Source organism: Panthera onca, chromosome D1 (genome assembly GCF_046562875.1).
Source record: "Panthera onca isolate mPanOnc1 chromosome D1, mPanOnc1 haplotype 2, whole genome shotgun sequence".
In the NCBI taxonomy this organism is placed as follows: Eukaryota; Metazoa; Chordata; class Mammalia; order Carnivora; family Felidae; genus Panthera; species Panthera onca.
Window position 1 is genome coordinate 37,130,216 of NC_138348.1, and position 20,585 is coordinate 37,150,800.

General features: G+C 36.0%; 1 protein-coding gene across 1 annotated transcript in view; it reads right to left on the bottom strand.

The window, feature by feature from the left end:
* GAS2 (growth arrest specific 2) overlaps nucleotides 1–20,585 on the bottom strand; it is a 131,141-nt gene that overhangs the window by 36,773 nt on the left and 73,783 nt on the right. The window contains exon 7 of the mRNA XM_060606219.3: nucleotides 13,794–13,901. Coding sequence (XP_060462202.1) covers nucleotides 13,794–13,901 — 108 coding nt within the window. The remainder of the gene's footprint in view (nucleotides 1–13,793; nucleotides 13,902–20,585) is intronic.

Sequence of the window (20,585 nt, forward strand, 5' to 3'; positions counted from 1 at the left end):
ACGTTTAGGTGCCCAACTTTCCTCATTTGACTGGAGGCCAAGGTTCCACAGTGAAAGCAAAGTGGAGAGGTTTTCCCCTTAATTATCTAAGTAATTACCTTAAATGTCTGCTTTGCTTTGGCTGTGGAGACATAGTCACAACCATGAAGACCCTACTGAAACAAGAAGATAGGAAGTTCATAAAATGTTCTTCGTATCCATTGCAGAGAGGTACACGAACATCACCTGAAAATGCAAATTGTGATCTCTTGCGATAAGATTAGAGAAAACTTTTTTTGTCAAGTTGCAGTAAGAACTGTTCCCATATTCCTTTTTATCTGATAGTGATAACTTTATCTTACAGTGATCCTAAGTGATAACTGAGGTGTACACAGACTGAGAATTGTGGACAGTGCTGGCCATTGACATTTTAAAACACAAATGTTGGAACTACCTATTTTCCGGGGTCCTTTGGTCTTCTGCTCCTTGCTCAGAGCTTTTATCATAAACATGAGATATGGAAGAAAGTAATTTTACCAGGGAAAGAGACATCATTCTGTGTCTCGATTCCACAAGAAAAACAAACCACACTCTAGAGAATGTCTAATGAAATCCTGGAGAAAATTGTTAAGTTAAACAAAGTGTTTATTTTCTGTATGACATTTCCTGTTTTAGGGGGAAATCCTGCCATCTTGTTCTAACTTTGCTGATGCCTATTCTGCTCATTCATTTTGGCCCTTTGCTCTTTACTCAAGGTCCTACCATTATATTCACCCTCAGAAAGTTGTGTGACACACAAGATACTCCACCATTTCCTTCTGTTGTAAGTTAAAATGTATGCAGAATCCTAATCTCACAATTGTCACATACTCACAAGGAGACACCTAGATTATTGGAAAAGAGATCTATTGTAAGTTCTTTAATCAGAACTGAAGGATGTGTCCCAGATTCTCTGCCTAAGCATCAGAGTTCCAAAGTAAAGTCATTCTTAGAAAACATTTCTTTCCCTTCCCATGATTAGATACCATCATGGCTGTAATTTTTTTTTTTTTTTTTTTTAGTCAAAGAGGAAACTCTCATGCTAAGAATATTCCATCCTTATCTTTCCTCAAGTTGATATATGTCAAAGTGTTATCCATCAGATATATGAATGCTGTATATGAAGAAAGATCCTATTCAATCTTTGGTGCCAGGGTGTCACTTGAAATCCAGGTTTCTCTGGAATTCTTTCAGTGCTCGATGGAAATTTCCTTTTTGTTGTAAGATACTGAGTAAATACAGGAGATAGATAAGATTCTCAAGGTTCATTATGAGAGACATTCCTCTCTTTGCCTCTGAAAACACTTCCAGTTCTTTGTCATGTTGGCTGCAGATATTTAGGGAAATAGAGGAGGTAGAAAGGTATTTTGTAGACATCATGATGGGAGAGGAATTTGGTGACATATACTTTGTGGTCCAAAGTGCCTCTTTGTGCAAGGTTGAAGCCCACCTTAGCCTTAGTTCTATCAGATGGGCAGGGAATGAGATTTTAACAATACTCCTAATGTTCTCTGTGCCATATGAGCTCCCATAATTTTTCTATTAACCCAGGACTTCAAAACACCATGATTATTTTTTAAAAAATCCCAGACTGGATAACATTATAGTGACTAACACACTGGTAGATGATGACAAATGAATCTGTTACTATTTGGATATTGCTGTTTGAGAATGTGACCCTTGGAGACTTTATGCCTAATGCCAAGGTTAGAAGACAGATTTGAAACCAGCCCTGCCCTTTACTTGCCTTCAAATGAGGCTTCAGACAATTTAATTATCTCTGCCCCACATATTCTATGAGGCTGGATTTCAAGAAAAAGATGACAAATGGAATGTTCAGAGTAAAAGAGACTGTTAACCAAGGGAAAATGAAGAGTCAAACATTGGGATGGGTTGGTTTAAAAACAAAAGGATAAAAAGCCCTTTACATGGTGATAGCTCAAGAAATTATAATCTTTTTTTTCCCATGGAATTTCCAGGCCCTTCAAATTTGTCTGTAACACATAGTAGATTAGAAAAACTCTGGGGTAAAAACAAGGCATTTCTTTATAATAGCCAAGAACGTTAGAACAATGTGTGAGTGTAGTGAAGTGAATGTGTATAAGAAATGACAATGTGAAAAGAAAGCTACAACTAGAAGACTAATGTAATGTAATGATTTTTTTCTGATGTTCCTTTTAGGGAAACAGGGAGAATGTCACCAAATAACTCACTGGGATTGGGATTTTTTTTTGTAACATCATGATTTTTATTATAAAGCAATTTGAGTATATATCCTAAGGCTAACATGAAATCAAATATGATTAGTTATGCCTTGTTCCTCCCAAAATCTACGCAAAGATTTCCTTAAGATCTTAGTATGCTTCTAACAAGATGGCAGGAATTGGCAGAATATGCTCTGAAACAACACACAACCCAGCTTCAAATGAAAATGTTAATACTAATAAAATTTTGAACACACCATTCTAGTGAACTAAAATTTGATGTGAATCAGTAAGGCTCTTGCAACGAAAGGCTGGGCAGTTAGGTGATGGTGGCACTTACTGGGTCCAGGACTGAGAGTCCATGTTTTTACTGAGGAACTGAAATTCAAAATGCCAAGTATTAGAGGGAAATGCAAGGCAAAGTCTAAATTGACCAAGTCATGCAGACACTTAACCAACTGATTTTAATAAACAAGTCCTAAATTGCTATAATCAATGCTGTAATGATAGAACTTCCACCATTTTGACTACATTCATACAAACTCAGGATGGCCACATTTGCAAAGTGTGTTTCTTCATGAATCTTGCTACAATCTGTTTATGCAACTTGAGCCCGTGGGATAATTATGATATTTATTTATTTATTTATTTATTTATTTACTTTTAGGTAGGCTCCACGCCCAAAGTGGGGCTTGAACTCACAACCATGAGGTTAAGAGTTGCATGCTCTACTCACCAAGCCAGCCAGGTACCCCTAATTATGTACAATTTACAATGATAGATATTTCACTGGTTTGCTCTTTGGCTTCTAGAAGACTCATCAATAATTCAAGAACATGACACATTGTGCATAATTGTTTCTTTCCCTTTTGCAAAATAAATCACTGATATTTTAATCGCTAAAAGTGACTCACATTTATATCAGCATAGGACATATAAACCCAGAAATGTTCTTGTTGGGATGATGACAAATGGAAGGAAGATAAAAATCTTGTAAACTTTACAATCTCATTACTGTGAAATATCTACTTTGCAAGCAAGGCCAATGATCCTTAATCAAAAACACAGTGAACAACTAAGGGTTTTCATTTATGTTAAGGTAAAAAAACAAAAAAACAAAAACCTTCAAAGGGAAATTTTATTGTGTGAAACTTAAAATATGTGGAATTTAATATATAAAAAACCATAATATGATTTAAACCTAGATCAAGCACTTGCTAGTTGGATTACCTTGGGAAAGTTGTTAAATCTCTATTATCTGCAGTTTTTTCATCAGTAAAATGTGTAAATTAACAATCACACTGCTTTTTCTCACAGAGTAGTAATGAAAATAAAATGAGTTCATGTATAAGTGAATGTATTTTACAAATCAGATAAAACTAAGATATACTTTACCACCATGAAGTACCAGCAGAAAAACAGTTAAGAAAAAAATGTTATTTAAAATTACTTGACATCCATTTTTAGGGAACTTGCTTTCAAAAGCATCAATTGCTATGTCAAAAGCGTTCAGGTTGCATTTTGTCCTAAGTCTAATTTAGACCCTTTCATAAAAGTATAAAAAGGTCTAAAAGACAATGTCACCTCCCTACTGTAACCATAGCATGTACAGAAAATCCTTTCATATATAATCAGATTAAAGAGATTTAATCTTAACTGCACAAAAGCAAATTGGAAATAGGTAATTAAAGTAACTGTAATTATAGTAGCTTGAAAATATTCCTTAGATTCCAGAGTAAACTTCTACCTCTGGAAGACTTTTCAAATCTGGTCAATATATTGAAAAGAAAAATCAATGAATATATTGAACACTGTGAATGCCATTCTGGCTGGTTTTTCTGATTTTTTTTTTTTTATGGGGGTGGGGAGTGCTATTGTTTTACAAGATTCTTTGTTTCCTGGGTACTCTTCTTGTCTGACACTCCAACAGGGATTAGCCGTTCAATTCCATTTGTCAGAACCAACAAAGGCCTAGGCAAATTAGGAGCTACACTTTAAGTATGGATCACTTCTTTACAGATGCTGAAAGGTTGAACAGTAAGACTCACAACATGACCTGCCAAAAGACTAGATGGTCTGAAATAGAATGAATAATGTATAGTTAAAACCCTATCCCTGAAATCGGATATGTTGATTTCAAAGAGGGTTGACTCTTCTAGCTTTATGACTTTTGGCAAGTAATTAACTCACTAATGTTTGGTTTCCTTACTTTTAAAGCAGAGATAATAACAGTGCCTATCTCAAACAGTTGTGAGGGCTAAATAAAAGAATCCAAGGAAGTTCTTAGAAAAGCATCTGACACACAAAAACATTTGGCAAGTGTTATATAGTATATGTAAAGAAACATAGACATAATAGAAGGTTTTTTTTTTTTTTTGACAAAATCCTTGACTAGAGACTTTAGGCACAGATTAATCAACTTGAGAATTTTTTAACAACTGAAATGCCCAATCATTGAAATAATTTTACTCTAATATTGTACCTTTTCATTACATATACATATACATACATGTATGTGTATATACACACATACACACACATATTACTATATAAGATATGCACACACACATGCAAATTTATCTTAATGGCAGGAAGGTTGTAACAATGCAGAAATTGGAAATGCAGATCATAGGACCTGTGCTTTTCTTCAGTGAAGCCATTTAATTTCCCAATGCTTCTGTAAGTTAAATAATTTTGATTTGTGGCTATTGAAAAAAAATCGTCCATTTATTTAGATGCAGTGCAATGGCAAAAGAAAATGATTGAAGGTGAAATAGAGTCAGACATGTATTGTACAATATGGTAGGTAAATCCTGCTAATCCAGTTAGAGATGGATAAAAATGCTTCTCAGGTCAGCTGAAAATAGATACAATTCTTGAAAATCTTCTCAATGCTAAGTGGTCAATAGTGACAAATTCTCAGGGAAAAGGGATGTTTGGTTTTGAGTTTTCATTTATTCATTGTTCTTCACACTTGATACATTTGTTAACAATTCAATGGAAGATGAAGTGAATTCTCCAATAAGAACATAAAGAACTGTCCTGATATATTAGCTAATCTTTCCATTCTTTTAAGAGATATCAAACTGCATTTTTTCCCTTGCTTTCAAAAGTCGTGTCAGGTGTAGTAGTGAGTACAATCTTGGACAAAGTCAACTTTCAGTTTCTCCCTGGTTAAAGGTTTTCAGACTCAAGAGATGAATCTACCGGAAAGATAGTACTTCATCAGCTAAAATTTTACAGCAATGGTTAATCACTATTTTGCATTCATCCAAGATCTATGCCTTTCTCAGAAAAAAAAAAGGTGAAGAGGACTTATTAACATTTGCAAAGTCCTTTGAGAGATGTATTACCAAATTGTAAATTATATCCATGTTATTAGCCCAGCCTCACTGAACATGAATAAGTTACAAACAAATGAAAGTGTTTTTAATGGAGCAAAACTATTATAAAAAATAATTTAAAATCTGAAATTAAAGTGTTTGGATACATTTTTAATGCCGTTGCTTGCTTTTCCTGAATTAGCATTCAATTTTGAGGCAGTTGGGCAAAGAAAGGGATCCAATTTTAAAACATTCACGTTCTAATAACAGCCATGTTTCTCTCACCATGGATTAGAGCACTATGAATGCTGCCTGAGATTTTACATCTATCAGAGGCAAAAATGGCCATATTTTTTCATAGAAGTGAATATAAGCCATTAGATAGTTTTGAAATCATAACCACTGCTCCCATAAATTGCTAAATGAGATGAAGGGTTTATATTCGTGTTACTCAAAACATGAATTTTTAACATTCAGCTGCTGAGTAATGGCTGTTTGTGCAATGTTTCCACTAAGATAAATGAAAGTTTTATTTTCCCTGCCAGTTGTTTAAAACTCCTTTGCATTTTTACACAACAGCCCATTTTTCATTACCAGGAAAGGTATGCAATTGGAACCATGCTACTTTTTACTCACAGTAAATCAATATGTGTCATAAGAGCAGAAAAGAAACTAATATCCCTCGCTATCATTGGACCTTCCCTTAGAGCTAGTCCCAGAAGATACTGCCAGGTTGGGTTGCTATAGTAACAGAGCTCTTGTGCCTCTCTTGCTTGGTTTGTTACAGTGAATTGATCTTTATCACACAGGTATAAACCTGAAGAATTTTTATGGTAAATAAGAAATTACAAAGAATCAATAACAAGGTGTTTGACCTTTCCATTGATCTGAGATGATTTAATTCAAAAGTAGTATTAAGAAAGTAACTCCCTAAGATTTCAAATTCCTTTGCTGACTTCCAATTAAATTATTCATTGTCTTTTCTTTAGGCTCCTTAAGCAGTCCCATTTCTTAAAATGTGGGGGAAAAATACCTTGACCCATTAGAGTGTTAGCATGGAACCTCATACGATTTTACCCAGCTGTGAAGGTCTGGTATAAAAATGTCTTGAAATGATATTAATCTACTTTAAAAATATCTACAATTAGCAAGAAGATTCAACAACACCCTACTGGCAATATAGAAGAATTAAATTCTGACTTCTATCAAAAAGATAACAGTGCAGAAAATATACTTTGTAATACATAGAGTTCTACTTTGTTTTGCCTAATCAACAAGATAGGCTATATAAAGCATTTAGAACAGCATCTGGCATACAAGTAAACACCTAATCCTAATAAATATTATTATAATTTTTATCACTATCATAATACAGTCAAACACATTATATCCCTTTCTATACAGTAGGCACTACTGATTATGCAACTGTAATGACCTTTTCAATCCAAATATTTTTAAAGTAAAGATGATATAAGGAATACACTACTAGGTGGTTGAGCCTTAAATATATTATAAAAAGCTGCAGGTCCTTTTTAGAGGACCAGCCTTGTGGAATAGCATACTTGTATTTGATGGACATGCCCTAGGGAGACAGCTTCGAGAGGAGTGTAGTATTATGCGTTTGGGAGCTGGGACTTCAAATTGTTTATCATACTACCTACTTGAGACTTTAAACTCCCTAAGACTTTGTATTTTCATCTGTAACAAAAAGATAAAAGCAATTTCAAAACCAGCTGTGAGATGGAGAGAATCTAGTGAGGCAATATATACAAGGCACCTGCTGAAATGGCTGCTATAAATGATACTTGTTACATTTTAGCCCTCTTTCCTTTAAAGATTTTCCAGTCATTCCTTATGTCATAATTTCCAAATGGAACTTGAAAGTAAAAATGAGCATAAATTCAGTATTTCTTAGCAGTACTTCAATATATATGGGTTGCAACTCTGGCAAATAGTAGAAAACTTTCATTTCAATAGATTTTTTTTTAAATTAAATTATTTTTCTTAATTTGCTTCAGTTGATAATGTCTTCCCCGAAGTATGTTTTCATGACCTCCTATCCCAGGATGATGTGATGCTGGGAGTGGGGGGGTGGGGGGAATGCAGGGGGCAGGGCGGGAGGGGAAGGGCTGGAGAGAGAAACTTTCCATGGTGGGATACATTTTAGAAAATGTTAAATAGTACATCTCACTGTAGGAATTAATAGATCATATGAGTATATTCAACCCTTGGAGAAATCCCAGATAATCTCAGATAAAAAAAAAAAAAATTAGTATTGCTTTGTGGTAAAGAGTGTAAATTTGGGAGTTAGGCCTGTGAATGCCACTTTTATCTCTCATGAGCTTATCAGTTTGAGAAGTTATTCAACCTCCATGTTTCAGTTTCCTCATCTGTAAAGTAAGAATGGCAACAGTATGTTCCATCAGGAGGAGAGGTTAAAATGAGATCTACCATGTGCGCAGACAGAGGCCAATAGAGTCAGTTCAATAAAAGGAGTCCTGTTTAAACTCTTTAGCGTGATAACTGTTCTTTACAAATAATATCTTTGAACATCTTCTGGAGCTGTTTTTCCTTGGAACACTCTTTGAACAATGCTAAAGTACGATGTTAAGAGTAGTGACAAAGTGTAATTAAGTAAAAGACTATTCAGCATATTAGTGCCCAAATCAAGTAGCACACACAAAAAAAGTCAACTACCTCACAACATGTGATTCCCCTGGCTTGTATTTTTTGCCAGAGATTCCTATAACCAGGACATTAGAGCAACTATGTGGTGTAAAGATCTTACCCCAGGGATGTTCTACTCATTAGAGCCATTTACGCCTATTTCATGCATTGGCAGAGATCAGTTTATCATATTGGACCATTTGCATGTCACTGAAAGTTGAGCCTTAAAAGGAAAGGGGTATCAAATGATTAAAGCTTTAATGACTAAGAGAGAGAAAACTGAGTGTATGGCTCACTGATGGCATCTGCAACGAGAAGGGACATTATTCAGATGTTTGCATATTTGCTAGTGCTAACCCAAAACAATCTGAGCCATTTTCCAAATGGAGATATAAAACAGAAAAGGAAGTGAATAAAAGGTGAGAGCTTCATCCAAGGAAACAATATGCTGCAAGTATACAGCAAAATGTGAAGTCCTCCCTCATCTAAATAACACCACGATTCCAATAAACCTCTGTACCCTTTTTCAGAAGATGGGAAGCTTAGCCAGTGACCAGAAAAATGAGCAGTCAGCTAATTAACCTGATGCCTTTTACAAGTCTCTTTAGTTATTCTCAAATTTGCAACGGTATCAGGTTGCTGATTTTTCTTCTTCTAAAGAGTTCATATTTTTAATGTCATCATCGGAAATAAATGCAGAACAACAACAAAGAAGCTCACTCATAATTCTATGCCCTCAACAATTAAAAACTTTTGAATTATTTCTCTTCTCTTCAAGTCTTAATCAGAATTATATATAATTTCTATATTATGTATATAATATAGAAATATTTATATAATATATAAGTATTTCAGAGAGATATTTTATATGTGAGTACGGTTTCAAAATCTGGATTTTTTTTCTACTTAACATTGTATCTTCAGTATTTCCCCACAATGATACACAAAAGTTTCCAAAATGATCATTTCTAGTATCTGAATGGTTATATTTTTCCATCATCAGACATGCAAATTATTTCTAATTGTGTTGTTGTACAACAAATCTCTTCCTTCACGTAGTGGTTTCTTTCCTTTAGATTAGAGGTTTCAAGTTTCAGCACACATCAGAATTACCCAGAGGGCTTGTTAAAACAGATGGCTAGCTGCCACCCCAGGTGAGGCCCAAGAATTTGCGATTCCACCAACTTTCTAGATGATGCCAATGCTGCTTATCTGGGACATCACTTTTTTTTTTTTTTTTTTTTTTTTTTTTTTTTTTTTTTTTTTAGTGTAGTCTTTCTTTTTTTAAAAAAAGCAAGCTCTGTGCTCAACATGGGGCTTGAACTCATGACTCCAAAATCAAGAGCTGCATGCTCTACTGACTGAGTCAACCATGCACCCCGCAGGGAGATCACTTTAAAAGTTACTATCATTTATATAGAATATTATCATCATTGAATTGGGACTGACAAATTGAATAGTACATTTTCATGGCATCTAAGAAATATTTCGGAAAACCCTTCCTACAAGCTTATACAGATTTATATTGGCACCTGACTTCTTGATACTGGAAGCCTGTGTAGAAACCAAGTAACTGAATGAACGAAAACACTGGAAAATGTGCATGTTTCTCATCCTCAAAATCACAACTTTAGGCCTCAGATCCGTGTATTTATATTCCAGAGATACATAGCATGGCCAAATGGTAACATCCAAACATCTGCCACCACAGAAGTCAACAAGGAGCTTTTTGGCATCATTGTCCAATTTCAAGTCAATGAAACATAACTGAAATACCTCGGAGGAGAGAAAGCACTTAGCTTGCTTGTCCACCAGATAGTTCAAAAACAATGTCACCCACTGGAAGATGTAAGGCAAAAATCTGGCTTCAAGAAATTGTTTTTACATTTAGAAATAAGAGCATCGTGACTTTGTCAGGGGACTACTTGCATGCTTGCCTAAAAGACACAGTCAAAAATCTCAGACATTCTTTATATTTGAGTAGAAATTAGTCTCTCAACCTTAAATGAAGATATATATGTGTATAAACAAACAAGCCCACATAAGCATACAGATGTTGTGTACATAAGTACACATGCATAGCCAGATATGCAAAGTAGTTATTCATACTTTGCTTTCTAGAAACTCACAGATAAGACATATGCTTAGCAAAGACAACATCTGCCAAAAATGTCTTCTGGGCTCTTTCTCTCTAAATTTGCAAACATTCTTGTATTTTTCATTCTGATTTTTTCTTATTATATCTTTTTGAATGTATAAGGAGAAGTTGCATTCATATACATAATAATCATAAAACCATACGTAGGTAAGGTGATTGGGTGTTGTCAACAAACCTTGGAATCAGTTAGCAATGAACTTGTTAACTCTGGCTTATGTTGAGAAGCGTAGATCAAGAGTAAATGTACGAGGTACAGACTAATTCAGAGAATCTTGTATTTATGACTTTCTAAGGGGTAGAAAGTCCGTGTTTTGGCAATTGTATTACCTTTAAGTAAATGCTAAGTCAACAGTCTTAACAGACCTAAATGACTCTAAATTGCTCTTTGGATGGACAAGTTCACTATGGCCATATGAAAATACTGCTGCTCTCAGGATGGACAGACCACTAGGGGATAAATGATAATATACCATGTATATTTCACTGTTTGTACATGTTACATAATAATATGCATAAATGTACTGACTTATAATGTAGTAAATATGACCATACCTTGCAGCCTCAAAAGAGATACGGCAAAGTTTAAAATATGCCCATGTTAAAAGTGCAAAAATAAAAACCACAGAACTGCAATTCAGGGACAGGGAGGTAATTCCCCCTAGTGTGTTTGAGATTTTGACTCTAGGCACTTAGTACTTAATCCTGGTGTTCAGAGCAACTTAAAGTTAAGATGTTAGCAGCAACAACCAATTGATCATTTGAAAACCAATACCCTAGGTATTTTTGAGTAGTAACTGTCAGCTCCTTACAATAAATGAGTGCAAAATGACAATCAATTAAATATGGTCTGCGCCACAAATCAAAAAGTATTAGCCAAAGTGCATACACATCAATGAGACTTTTTTAGCTCGTCAATTCAGTGTAGAAGAAGAAATAGGGAGACAGCATATAATGAAAGGTGAATATAGTCTTCATATGAAATTTCAGCTCCTAGACGCAACAGAATGGGAGGTAAAGGGAAAGCAGAGACAAGGAGAGGGGTGTTTTTAAAATCAACTTACTCCATGGTGGGGGTGGGGTGGAGAATAGACTCCTAGCAAGCTGAGGGATAAGAATTTCAACGAATACGTATTAATATAATTTCCTTTTTTGGCAAACAGTTTTAGTTTCCAATTTATGCAATGATAGTAAGTTTCCTTTTAAAAGGATTTGAAAAAAAAATGGACCAATTTTAAAGTGAAACCTGTTGTAAAAAAAAAAAAAAAACAGTATAAATTACCTGTGGACGTTGCCAAAAGAGAAAGGGGAGGACTACGGGTCATTATAACACTGTTCTACAGCACTTGTCATAGCTGAGTGATGCCCTAACTTGCGGGGCCAGTCAGGGAATGACCATATTCCAGTTAACCCTCTTAGTGCGCTTGGAACATCAAAAGCATGAAACTGAATGTGTGCGATATGTTCTGCTTTGTTAACTGACATTAAATTCAAACACTATCACTCAGGACTTGGAGGCAACTGTTTTCAGTAAAGCAAATCTCAATACCTCTAGAAACAAGCCATGAAAAGATTTCACTTGAAAGGAAACCATTTTCTGAACACAAAAACAGAGCATCAAAAAATACTTTATCTGTCCAATATGATATAAATTCAGGTTATTTATAAACGTGGGTATTAAATTCTCAGACCACTGACTCAATATGGAAGACCAGACAGAAATAGACATATGTGATATATATTTTTGCCTAAAGATATTGGGTTACATTATAGGGAAAAGCATCTAATTTACTGATCATGTGTTTGTTAACATTTCTAAATAAATGAAGCCCTATGTTTTGATTCCAGGCACTAAGGCCTAATGTTCTCAAGAAGCATGAGTTTCAATCGAGAAAGATCAACCTAGTCAAATGTAAACACATTTGCTAAATCCTTATTTTTTAATGTACTAAAGCAAAAGCAAAAGAAGGCAGCTTGGTAAAAATAAACATGTATGTAATCTTTGTAATAAGGAATTAGAGAACAATAAGGAATTACTAAGGCAACTGTCTATCTGAGCGAGGACATTCTTGCAGATTTGTTCTCAAACCTTTAATGGTCACATATCATTATATTTTTTTTCATTGCCATTACAAAGCAAAATAGCAATTATTAGCTGGAATTTTTTTAAAAAATCAATAACATGGTTCTAAAATTAGATTAAAATACAAAATGATTGACATTATTTTTGAGGACTAATTATGATTAAACTTTTCTTCTAATTATATGCTGTAGAGTCTTAAAAAATTCTCACATGAATAATTTTCAGTCAAAAGTTGAAATTAAGAAAACTTTACAGTGACAAAATTGCTACTGGGTCATCACTGACTTTGAGTATTGTTAGGAATTTTCATTGATGGTACTTGATGTACACACTCATTCTGCTCTACAAAACAGAATAACAAGCAAGATACTTCAACTTATTCAAATGAGAGAATACAGTTCCTCTGAATCATAACCTCTGTTCTTTAGGAAATGACTAAAAAATATGGTGGAAAAATACTTATGAATTGCAGATTTCTAGGTATATGTCAGTACTGTATTTTCGTCTTCTCGTTTTTGAAAAGAAGAATCTTGGTCTTAGGAAAAGTCACAAACTTATTTTGAGATTAAATGATTTTGATTATTAACAAAACAGATCAAGTGAAAGGCACGAAATGTTACTTTGAGCCCCTAGTAACAGCCTAAAACCTCCTGTGGTATCTAGTCAGATTTTTCATTAGTAAAATGGACATTAATGATTGTAAATGATTGTAAAACGGACAGAGACCACCAGAACATTCATTGGCACACATCCACATTTCTTTATTCTAACCCAGAACACTAAGTGAGAAATGGCGGTCACTATTTAACCATGCCATTGGAATGAGCTTTCATTCTTCTCGCTCTGGTTCATTACCCAAACTTCTGAACCCAAATCATGTTCAAATCATTTGAAAGTTACCAGAACCAATAGGATGATCATGTCCTAAACTTGGAATATGGAAGACTAGGACAGAACACTATTTCTGTTTCCCATGGGGATGGGAGGCAGAGGTCGGTGGATAGTGGTGGTGGTGGGGGTTAGTTCCTTTGAAACTAAATGTGTAAACAGAAAAGGAATTTGATTTTTCTTTTTCTCATTCTACTCGATCTCTATGATCTGTTTGGTGTGTGTGTTTGTATCTATGTAAAAAGAGAAAGACAGTTCTATTTATTTAGCCCTCAGTAGTAATTATGTATAATACATTTAAAAACATGTTCATACCTGGTATCTTCAAATCCAGCTGTAAACACCGTAAGGGAAGTTCTTGCTTAGTTACAGGTCATATTTCCCCTATAACCACCAACTCAAGCCCTGAATATTCTCATAAAGGGCAAGATACCAAGTAAAAAGTAAAACTTTACCCTAATGAAGAGGATCTTTTCTCCCACTCGGTATCTTCCTTGGGAGAGCCTCTCCACACAGAATTTGTTCGGGCATTTGCAAGGAGGATCTTCAGAAATTCGCTTCACCTGAAAGAGAAAAGCAAGCAAGTTCATTTTCCTTAATCAGGTTCCATTTAGATTGATTTGTTCCATGGGCTCAAAGGCCCTGGACCATTAATGTTTTCAAATTTGTTCTATATTAAACTATGGACATGATATGAGCACAGAAATATCACATTACACCCTAACTATGTAAAAGTCAGGCCCTGAAGGCATTTTCTGAAGGCCAAATAACTGCACTAAGGCATAAGTTGGATGATGACAATAATAATGATGCTGGAGGATAATGATGAGCAAATCCCTTGGCAGTGGAGGAATAATGAGTAAGGTTCTCACTGGGGAGAATTAAAAAGATAGTGTACATCCGGTTGCCAAGATAAATAGATTAAAAGCTAGAACAGAATGTATGCTAACAGAGTAAAATTTCCTTACTATAATTGTGATGATATTAATTTTACCATTTTAAAAATAAATGAGAATTAAATTATTATTTTTAAAAAATGAACCCATTGTTTCATATTATTTTGAACTCTAAGATTTCCTTTAGGAAGTTGTCTCTATTTCACCCAGAGTCACCCAGAAATTCACTCCACCTCAGTAAACCTCACCTACCAAAACCTATTTGTGTGGCAGTATCTTACAATTTACATGTTATAGAATTCATGTCTGAATATCGAAGTCCATCTCTATTTTCTCTATCTCGCTACTCTTTAAAAAATACATAATCTAAGTGATATGCACACAACACTTATAAACAGTTGTGGCTCTTAGACGATAATGGATAGTCCATGATTTAAAAAAAAATTTTTTTTTAATGTTTATTTTTGAGAGAGAGAGACAGACAGAGCATGAGCAGGGGAGGGGCACAGAGAGAGGAAGACACACAATGTGAAGCAGGCTTCAGGCTCTGAGCTGTCTGCACAGAGCCCAATGCGGGGCTCGAACTCACGAACTGTGAGATCATCACCTGAGCCGAAGCTGGATGCTTAACCAACTGAGCCACGCAGGTGCCCCTGGATAGTCCAAGATTTTAGGAACAAGTTTATACTTATGTTTTCCTTGACATGATGCCATGCTGTATCTCATAACTGTCCTCTCTCCAACTAACCAACCAACCAAACCAACCAGAACAATAATTTCCTGTGTTTTGAGCCAAAGTCACCATGGAAGAAAGAAAAGAAAGGTTGCCATGTGCCGCCTGCATTTGAGAAGCTAGATAGAACAAATTTAGATTCTAAAGGAATTCACTTGGGCTCCCCTCACCCAAATTCTTTCTACCACAAAGATATGGTTCCTGGAGCTTTGTCATTTTACATTTATTTATTTTGAGAGAGAAAGAGTACAAGCAAGGGAGGGTCAGAGAGAGAGAGGGAGAGAGAGAAAATCCCAAGCAGGCTCTCCGCACTGACAGTACAGAGCCCAATGCAAGGGTTGAACTCAAGAACTATGAGATCATGACCTGAGCCAAAACCAAGAGTCAGACACCTAACCGACTGAGCCACAGAGGTGCCCCAGGAGTTTTTTCATTAAAGAAACTCAAATAGTCCCTCAACTCAATGTCTGACTTTAATCAGCCTTCCACTAGGTAAAAACCACGGGAAGAGTGACACATGAACACACGTGCATGTTGGTGTGAAGGACTCAAACAGCTTAGTTTCCCTAGAATAAGAGAGGTTTTAGAAAGAATGGAAGCATAAGACACTAGAGGGAAAACTAGAAAGGGTGGAGGAATCCTGAAGCAAAACTTACCTTAAGAACTATACAATATGCCTCAGTGAAGACCTATAAAGAATTAACACTATTGCTGAGGGAAAGAGAATCAACCTCAGGATGTATGTTTTCATCAGCCCCCTCCAGAATCCCTGATTTTACCAACATACAAACCTGTAACTCTTGGTACTTATTTTTACCATAGCAAATTGTGTCTCAGTTATTGGTTAACCTTAATGTCTCTTTGCTTGATTGTGAGTTACATTGGGTTAAGATAATATCTCATTACAGTTTTAACTTCTTGAAATAAAGCATGATGCCTTAATGGAATATGTGTTCAATAAATGCATATTGAATAATAAATGAATGGTAAATAAGACATGTGCCTATATAGGACACAGGGGGAAATTAATGCAATAAAATCAAGACTGGATTCAAAGAATAGTAGAAATGGTTTTCACTGAAAAATGAGGAAGCTACCTAACAATCATTAAGTTAGTGATTGGGCCCATGTCTTTGAGTTATGAATTTTTTGTACTGTATAAAACTTGGCTCACAGCTATATACACCCACCCACCCCAGTATTAAGAGAACTCTGCCCCTAGGGATTTTTTTGAAGGGATATTCTTGAACAAGATGGCAATTATCGAACAAGAAGTACAAAAATTGGGTAATACAAGTGTCATTCCCTTCCATAATGAGGAACCACATTCTGGGGTATGGAGGTGTCAATGAACGTAGGCTGTTTTCAGAGTCCCTCTATGTGTATCTCTTTCTATATATGTCTCTTAAAATGTGTTTAAAATAAAGATGTATACATAGGACAACTATATATAAATTATGTTGAATTTATACCACTGCTAATTTATACCATAACTTTTCACCCCAATAAGGGCTTCCGTAAGAAAGGGAGGAAGGAAAGAAGGGAGAGATGAAAAGAAGGGAGGGAGGGAGAAGGACTTTGGCCATCCAGAAGAAAATCAGGCAGTGAGCATTGTAAAAACACATGGCCCAAACTTTAGGAGAGCCATACTTGGCACAGCTTCACTGCCACACAGTAACTGGACAAAACAGTAGACTGGTGTCCAAGTGGTTCCTCTGCTAAGACAATACAATCACAATTATATATGGAAAGTATTTCCACCTTGAAATGTTCTTATACAAAACAAAGAAACTATTGGGATGAAATGAAGTAAAACACAAGGAACATTTTCTCAAGTGACCTGCCCTTCTCCAATGCCTTCCTAGCTTTGAAAATGGACTTGTTTTTTTAAAACCAAGGGCTTTTTTGTAGTTGTGTGAGGGGTGGAGGCAGAAATGGAAGAGACAAGGCCAGACTGTGGGTAGTGGAAATATATTGTTAAGTCAACAGTTACTGATGACATCTGTGCTTCTAATATTACCTTGGGATAAGTCAGTCTGGCAGGTGTTCTGTTTTTGGCCAGGAACCCAGCCAATTTTCTGCTGAAATAGGATTTCAAGAGGAGCCTGATTACTCAGAATTATACTATCTCTCATCCCCAGACTGAGGAAGTTGATGGAGAAGAGGAAGAAAGTAAGAATGGTTTCTTAGAACTGTATTCAATTCATTGTGTGGGAATGCGCTCACCATGAGGGAAGGCAAACAGAGAACTCAACCTAACCCCACTGTTTTATCACAGCTGATTCCCTCTATCAGGACATCTGGAGAATATATTCATCTGAATGGACTCCACTGTGTTTCTCTGATGATATCTTGATTAAAGAAGGTGGCACGGATTATTTGCATAAAGGTCACCAATTTCTTTTTTCAATTTTCCACAATTTCTCAAAAGAAATGTGAGGAAACACTGAAAGTTTCAAACTGGCAGTTATTGCTGGAACTGTTCATTGGAATATGATATCTTAGCACAGGTCAGCTTCTCTTTCTTTTTCTTTACTCTTCTCTCTTCCCTCTCCCCCCTTTTTTCTTTTGTTCCCCGTCTTTCTTCTCCTTCCTTTCCCTTTTTTTTTAGTAAAATAATAACTTTTCCAGAGTAAAAATAGTCAATATTATTAAATAAACACAGGGACTTTGCAAGCAATTTCTATCTTATACCTTATTCTACAGTGCATTCTGCAGTTCATGACTTTCAACTCCCCAATGGCTATATGTGCCTTACATACAGTGAAGCAGTTGCCATAGGAACTCTATCTATTTGACATATGAAGCTCGGATTTAAACCATTAGTGAATCTCAGATTATTTTTTGTCTTTGTTCCACTGTCCCTGAAATAAAATACGCCAATGAGAAACTATCACTTGAGCAGAATGTGAATATTTCAACGCAATTTCCCCAATGTAGCATGAAGGAGACTGTAAGAGACTTCCTGTGGCCAAATAAGTTTGGAAAATTCCAGATTAAACAAGACCATATTATAGAACTCACTACTGCCTTTGACATGCCAAAGAGCACTGCCAAACTCCAGACAGGGACTGTAGTAAGCTGCATTTCTCAGACTAACATAACCACAGAATTGTTTTCCCCATGGGGCATCTGGCAGTGTGTTTGATTAAACACTATTTGAGAAAGGCTGGTTTAAAGACTTTTAAAACATAGTATTCTAGCTGGCAACAATACAGAAATATCCACTTTACACGTTTCCTACATTCAGTTAAAACCCCTTAACTAAATAGATGGTTATGTTCCCAAACTCCATTTGGTAAATGTTAAAGGGTGTTTAAAGCTCTTCTGAAATCCCCTTCTTTGTTTGCAGTGGAGTGAGCAGAGCCTGGAGTAGAGAGGACCACCAGAGAGTGACAATCTGGCCATCTTAAAGACAGTGCCCATCTCATTCTACTCAGCTGGAATATTGGCAAAACTTTTCAAAAGTCCCTTTCATACTTATTGCACCACCTTCTCCCTCCTGTCATTGTTCTCCTCTACTCAAGATGAGGATGATCACACACTGGACAAGCTGGTGAAAAAAATGGACCCTTTCTGGCTACTTCTCCCAGGTTCATGTAAATGGCTTCAAGTGGCAATGTCTCCACCCTCTGCAAAGCTACAGCATGGTTGAGTAGTACACATATCCCCAGTACACATGGCTTTTCTTCATAAATGGAAAAAAGGCAGAAGCTTTTTTAAACGTTTATTACCTACGCTGTTAATTTATCCAGTGTGATAGAGATGAATAAAATATGGTCCTGTCACTGAGAACGAGAATTACACCCAGAGAAGAATGGGCATTTATGCCCAATAAGGCACATCCCTCATTAAATATACACAAAACTTTGGGGGCATCAAGGACTAATTTGTCCATTTTGCCTGGGATAAGAGATGCCAACAAAGTTTACAGGAGGCTGTGCAAACTGAATTTTAAAAGATGAAAGAGTACTTAAATGAACATTCAAAGGGTGAGTAAGCAGAATTCTGGTGAGGAAAGCAAGTGAGGAAAAACACAGAATATAAAATTTCCTTAGAAATTTGGGATTAGCAGACATGCTTACAATGGATATATCAGAATGCAAGAATAAGTCCAGAGGATAAAAAGTCAAGGAAAGACAAAATGGGCCAGAACATGGAGGGCTCATGTAGCATATAAATGAGTTTGGGCATTACCCTGGAATGTCACAGGGAACCCCTATATAATTTTAATCAAGTCCCAGTTGCATTTTTTGCTAATCAATATGGTAGCAATAATGTTCAGGGGAGAAAATTATAAGAACAGAACAGTAAACAGTATCAAACACCAGAAAGTGGTCTCATAATTTGAGAACTAAAAAAAAATTCATTTGGTTCAGAAATTTACTCATTAAAAGTCTAAGCATTGACTTGGCCAGAACTCTACATATAACGCATTGGAGAAAGTGAACAGAGGTCACAGCTAAGACAAAAAGGGAAAAAAAATCAAGTGCAGTAGCCCCAGAGAAACACTTTATAAGAAAGACTAAAGGAACATCTCACTCTAAAATAAGTTGAATCCAAGAAGTATAGCTAGGAAAGGAAAAAAAAATGTTCTCATCATTTTATAAATAACACACCATTATCTACTATTAATACAATATTTTATTTAACTTCCTTTATTTCTAATAAAAATGATAATTATGAGAAGCAAGCAAGGCATGTGACCAAACCTAAAAACAGTCCTGTGGTTATAAAATCCTTTTAGATGGCGTTGTATTAACATGCCCTGCTTAGTCTTTAATTCCTGAGTGGATTGAACAAAAGAAAACTCAATTAAATTGGTATTGGCTAAGATACCCTGACAAGCTAAGGTTAAGCTTGTTCCCCTTAGAAATGGAAATTCTCAATCTGTCAAACTGTTGCACTTCTGCTTATCTGAATCTGCAATATAGGCCATTGTGTCACATGGGGAAAAGCAAAAGATGAGGCAATGTCTCTGCAGCCTATAGTGTCAGTCAGCCATTTTCCCAGCACTTTGCAGCTCAGACCCTAGAGAAGGAAACCAAGCTATGGGCCAGCACTGCTTTGCAGTCCTGCCTAGCCCACATAACTGGTGTTATGGTTGTTGCTAGTTTCTAAGGACTTTGCCCATGTCGGAGACATACTTCAGTCTCACATCCCTAAGGTAACCAGTTTTTTGAAAAGTTGCATCAGTACTTTTTAGATTTGCACTCAAATTAGATGTGCTGGGAGATGAATGCTTGCACATCATCAAACACGCTTCCTATAACCAAAAGCTACTTTTAACAGACAACAGAGGTAGCCAGAGCATTTTAATTCATCCAGTTTGCTGTTACTCCCAGAATCTGTTTTGTGTGATTATGAGGGTATAATGAAACTATTTCCTAATCTGCCAAAGACTGTGACTCTGGGACTTTGCTAAGTAGAAGGGTGGGGACCCCAGACAGTTGGCAAAACCCGGTTGGGATTGAAGCTCCTCTCCCCTCAGCAGGTGATTCAACCCCAAAGTTTCAGCTTCTTCAACAAGAAACGCATCCTCTGATAACAACAGCACTTGAAAAACAATGATGGATCCTGACCCTTAGCAGGCAGGCACCAAAGGGCCATTATGTTCC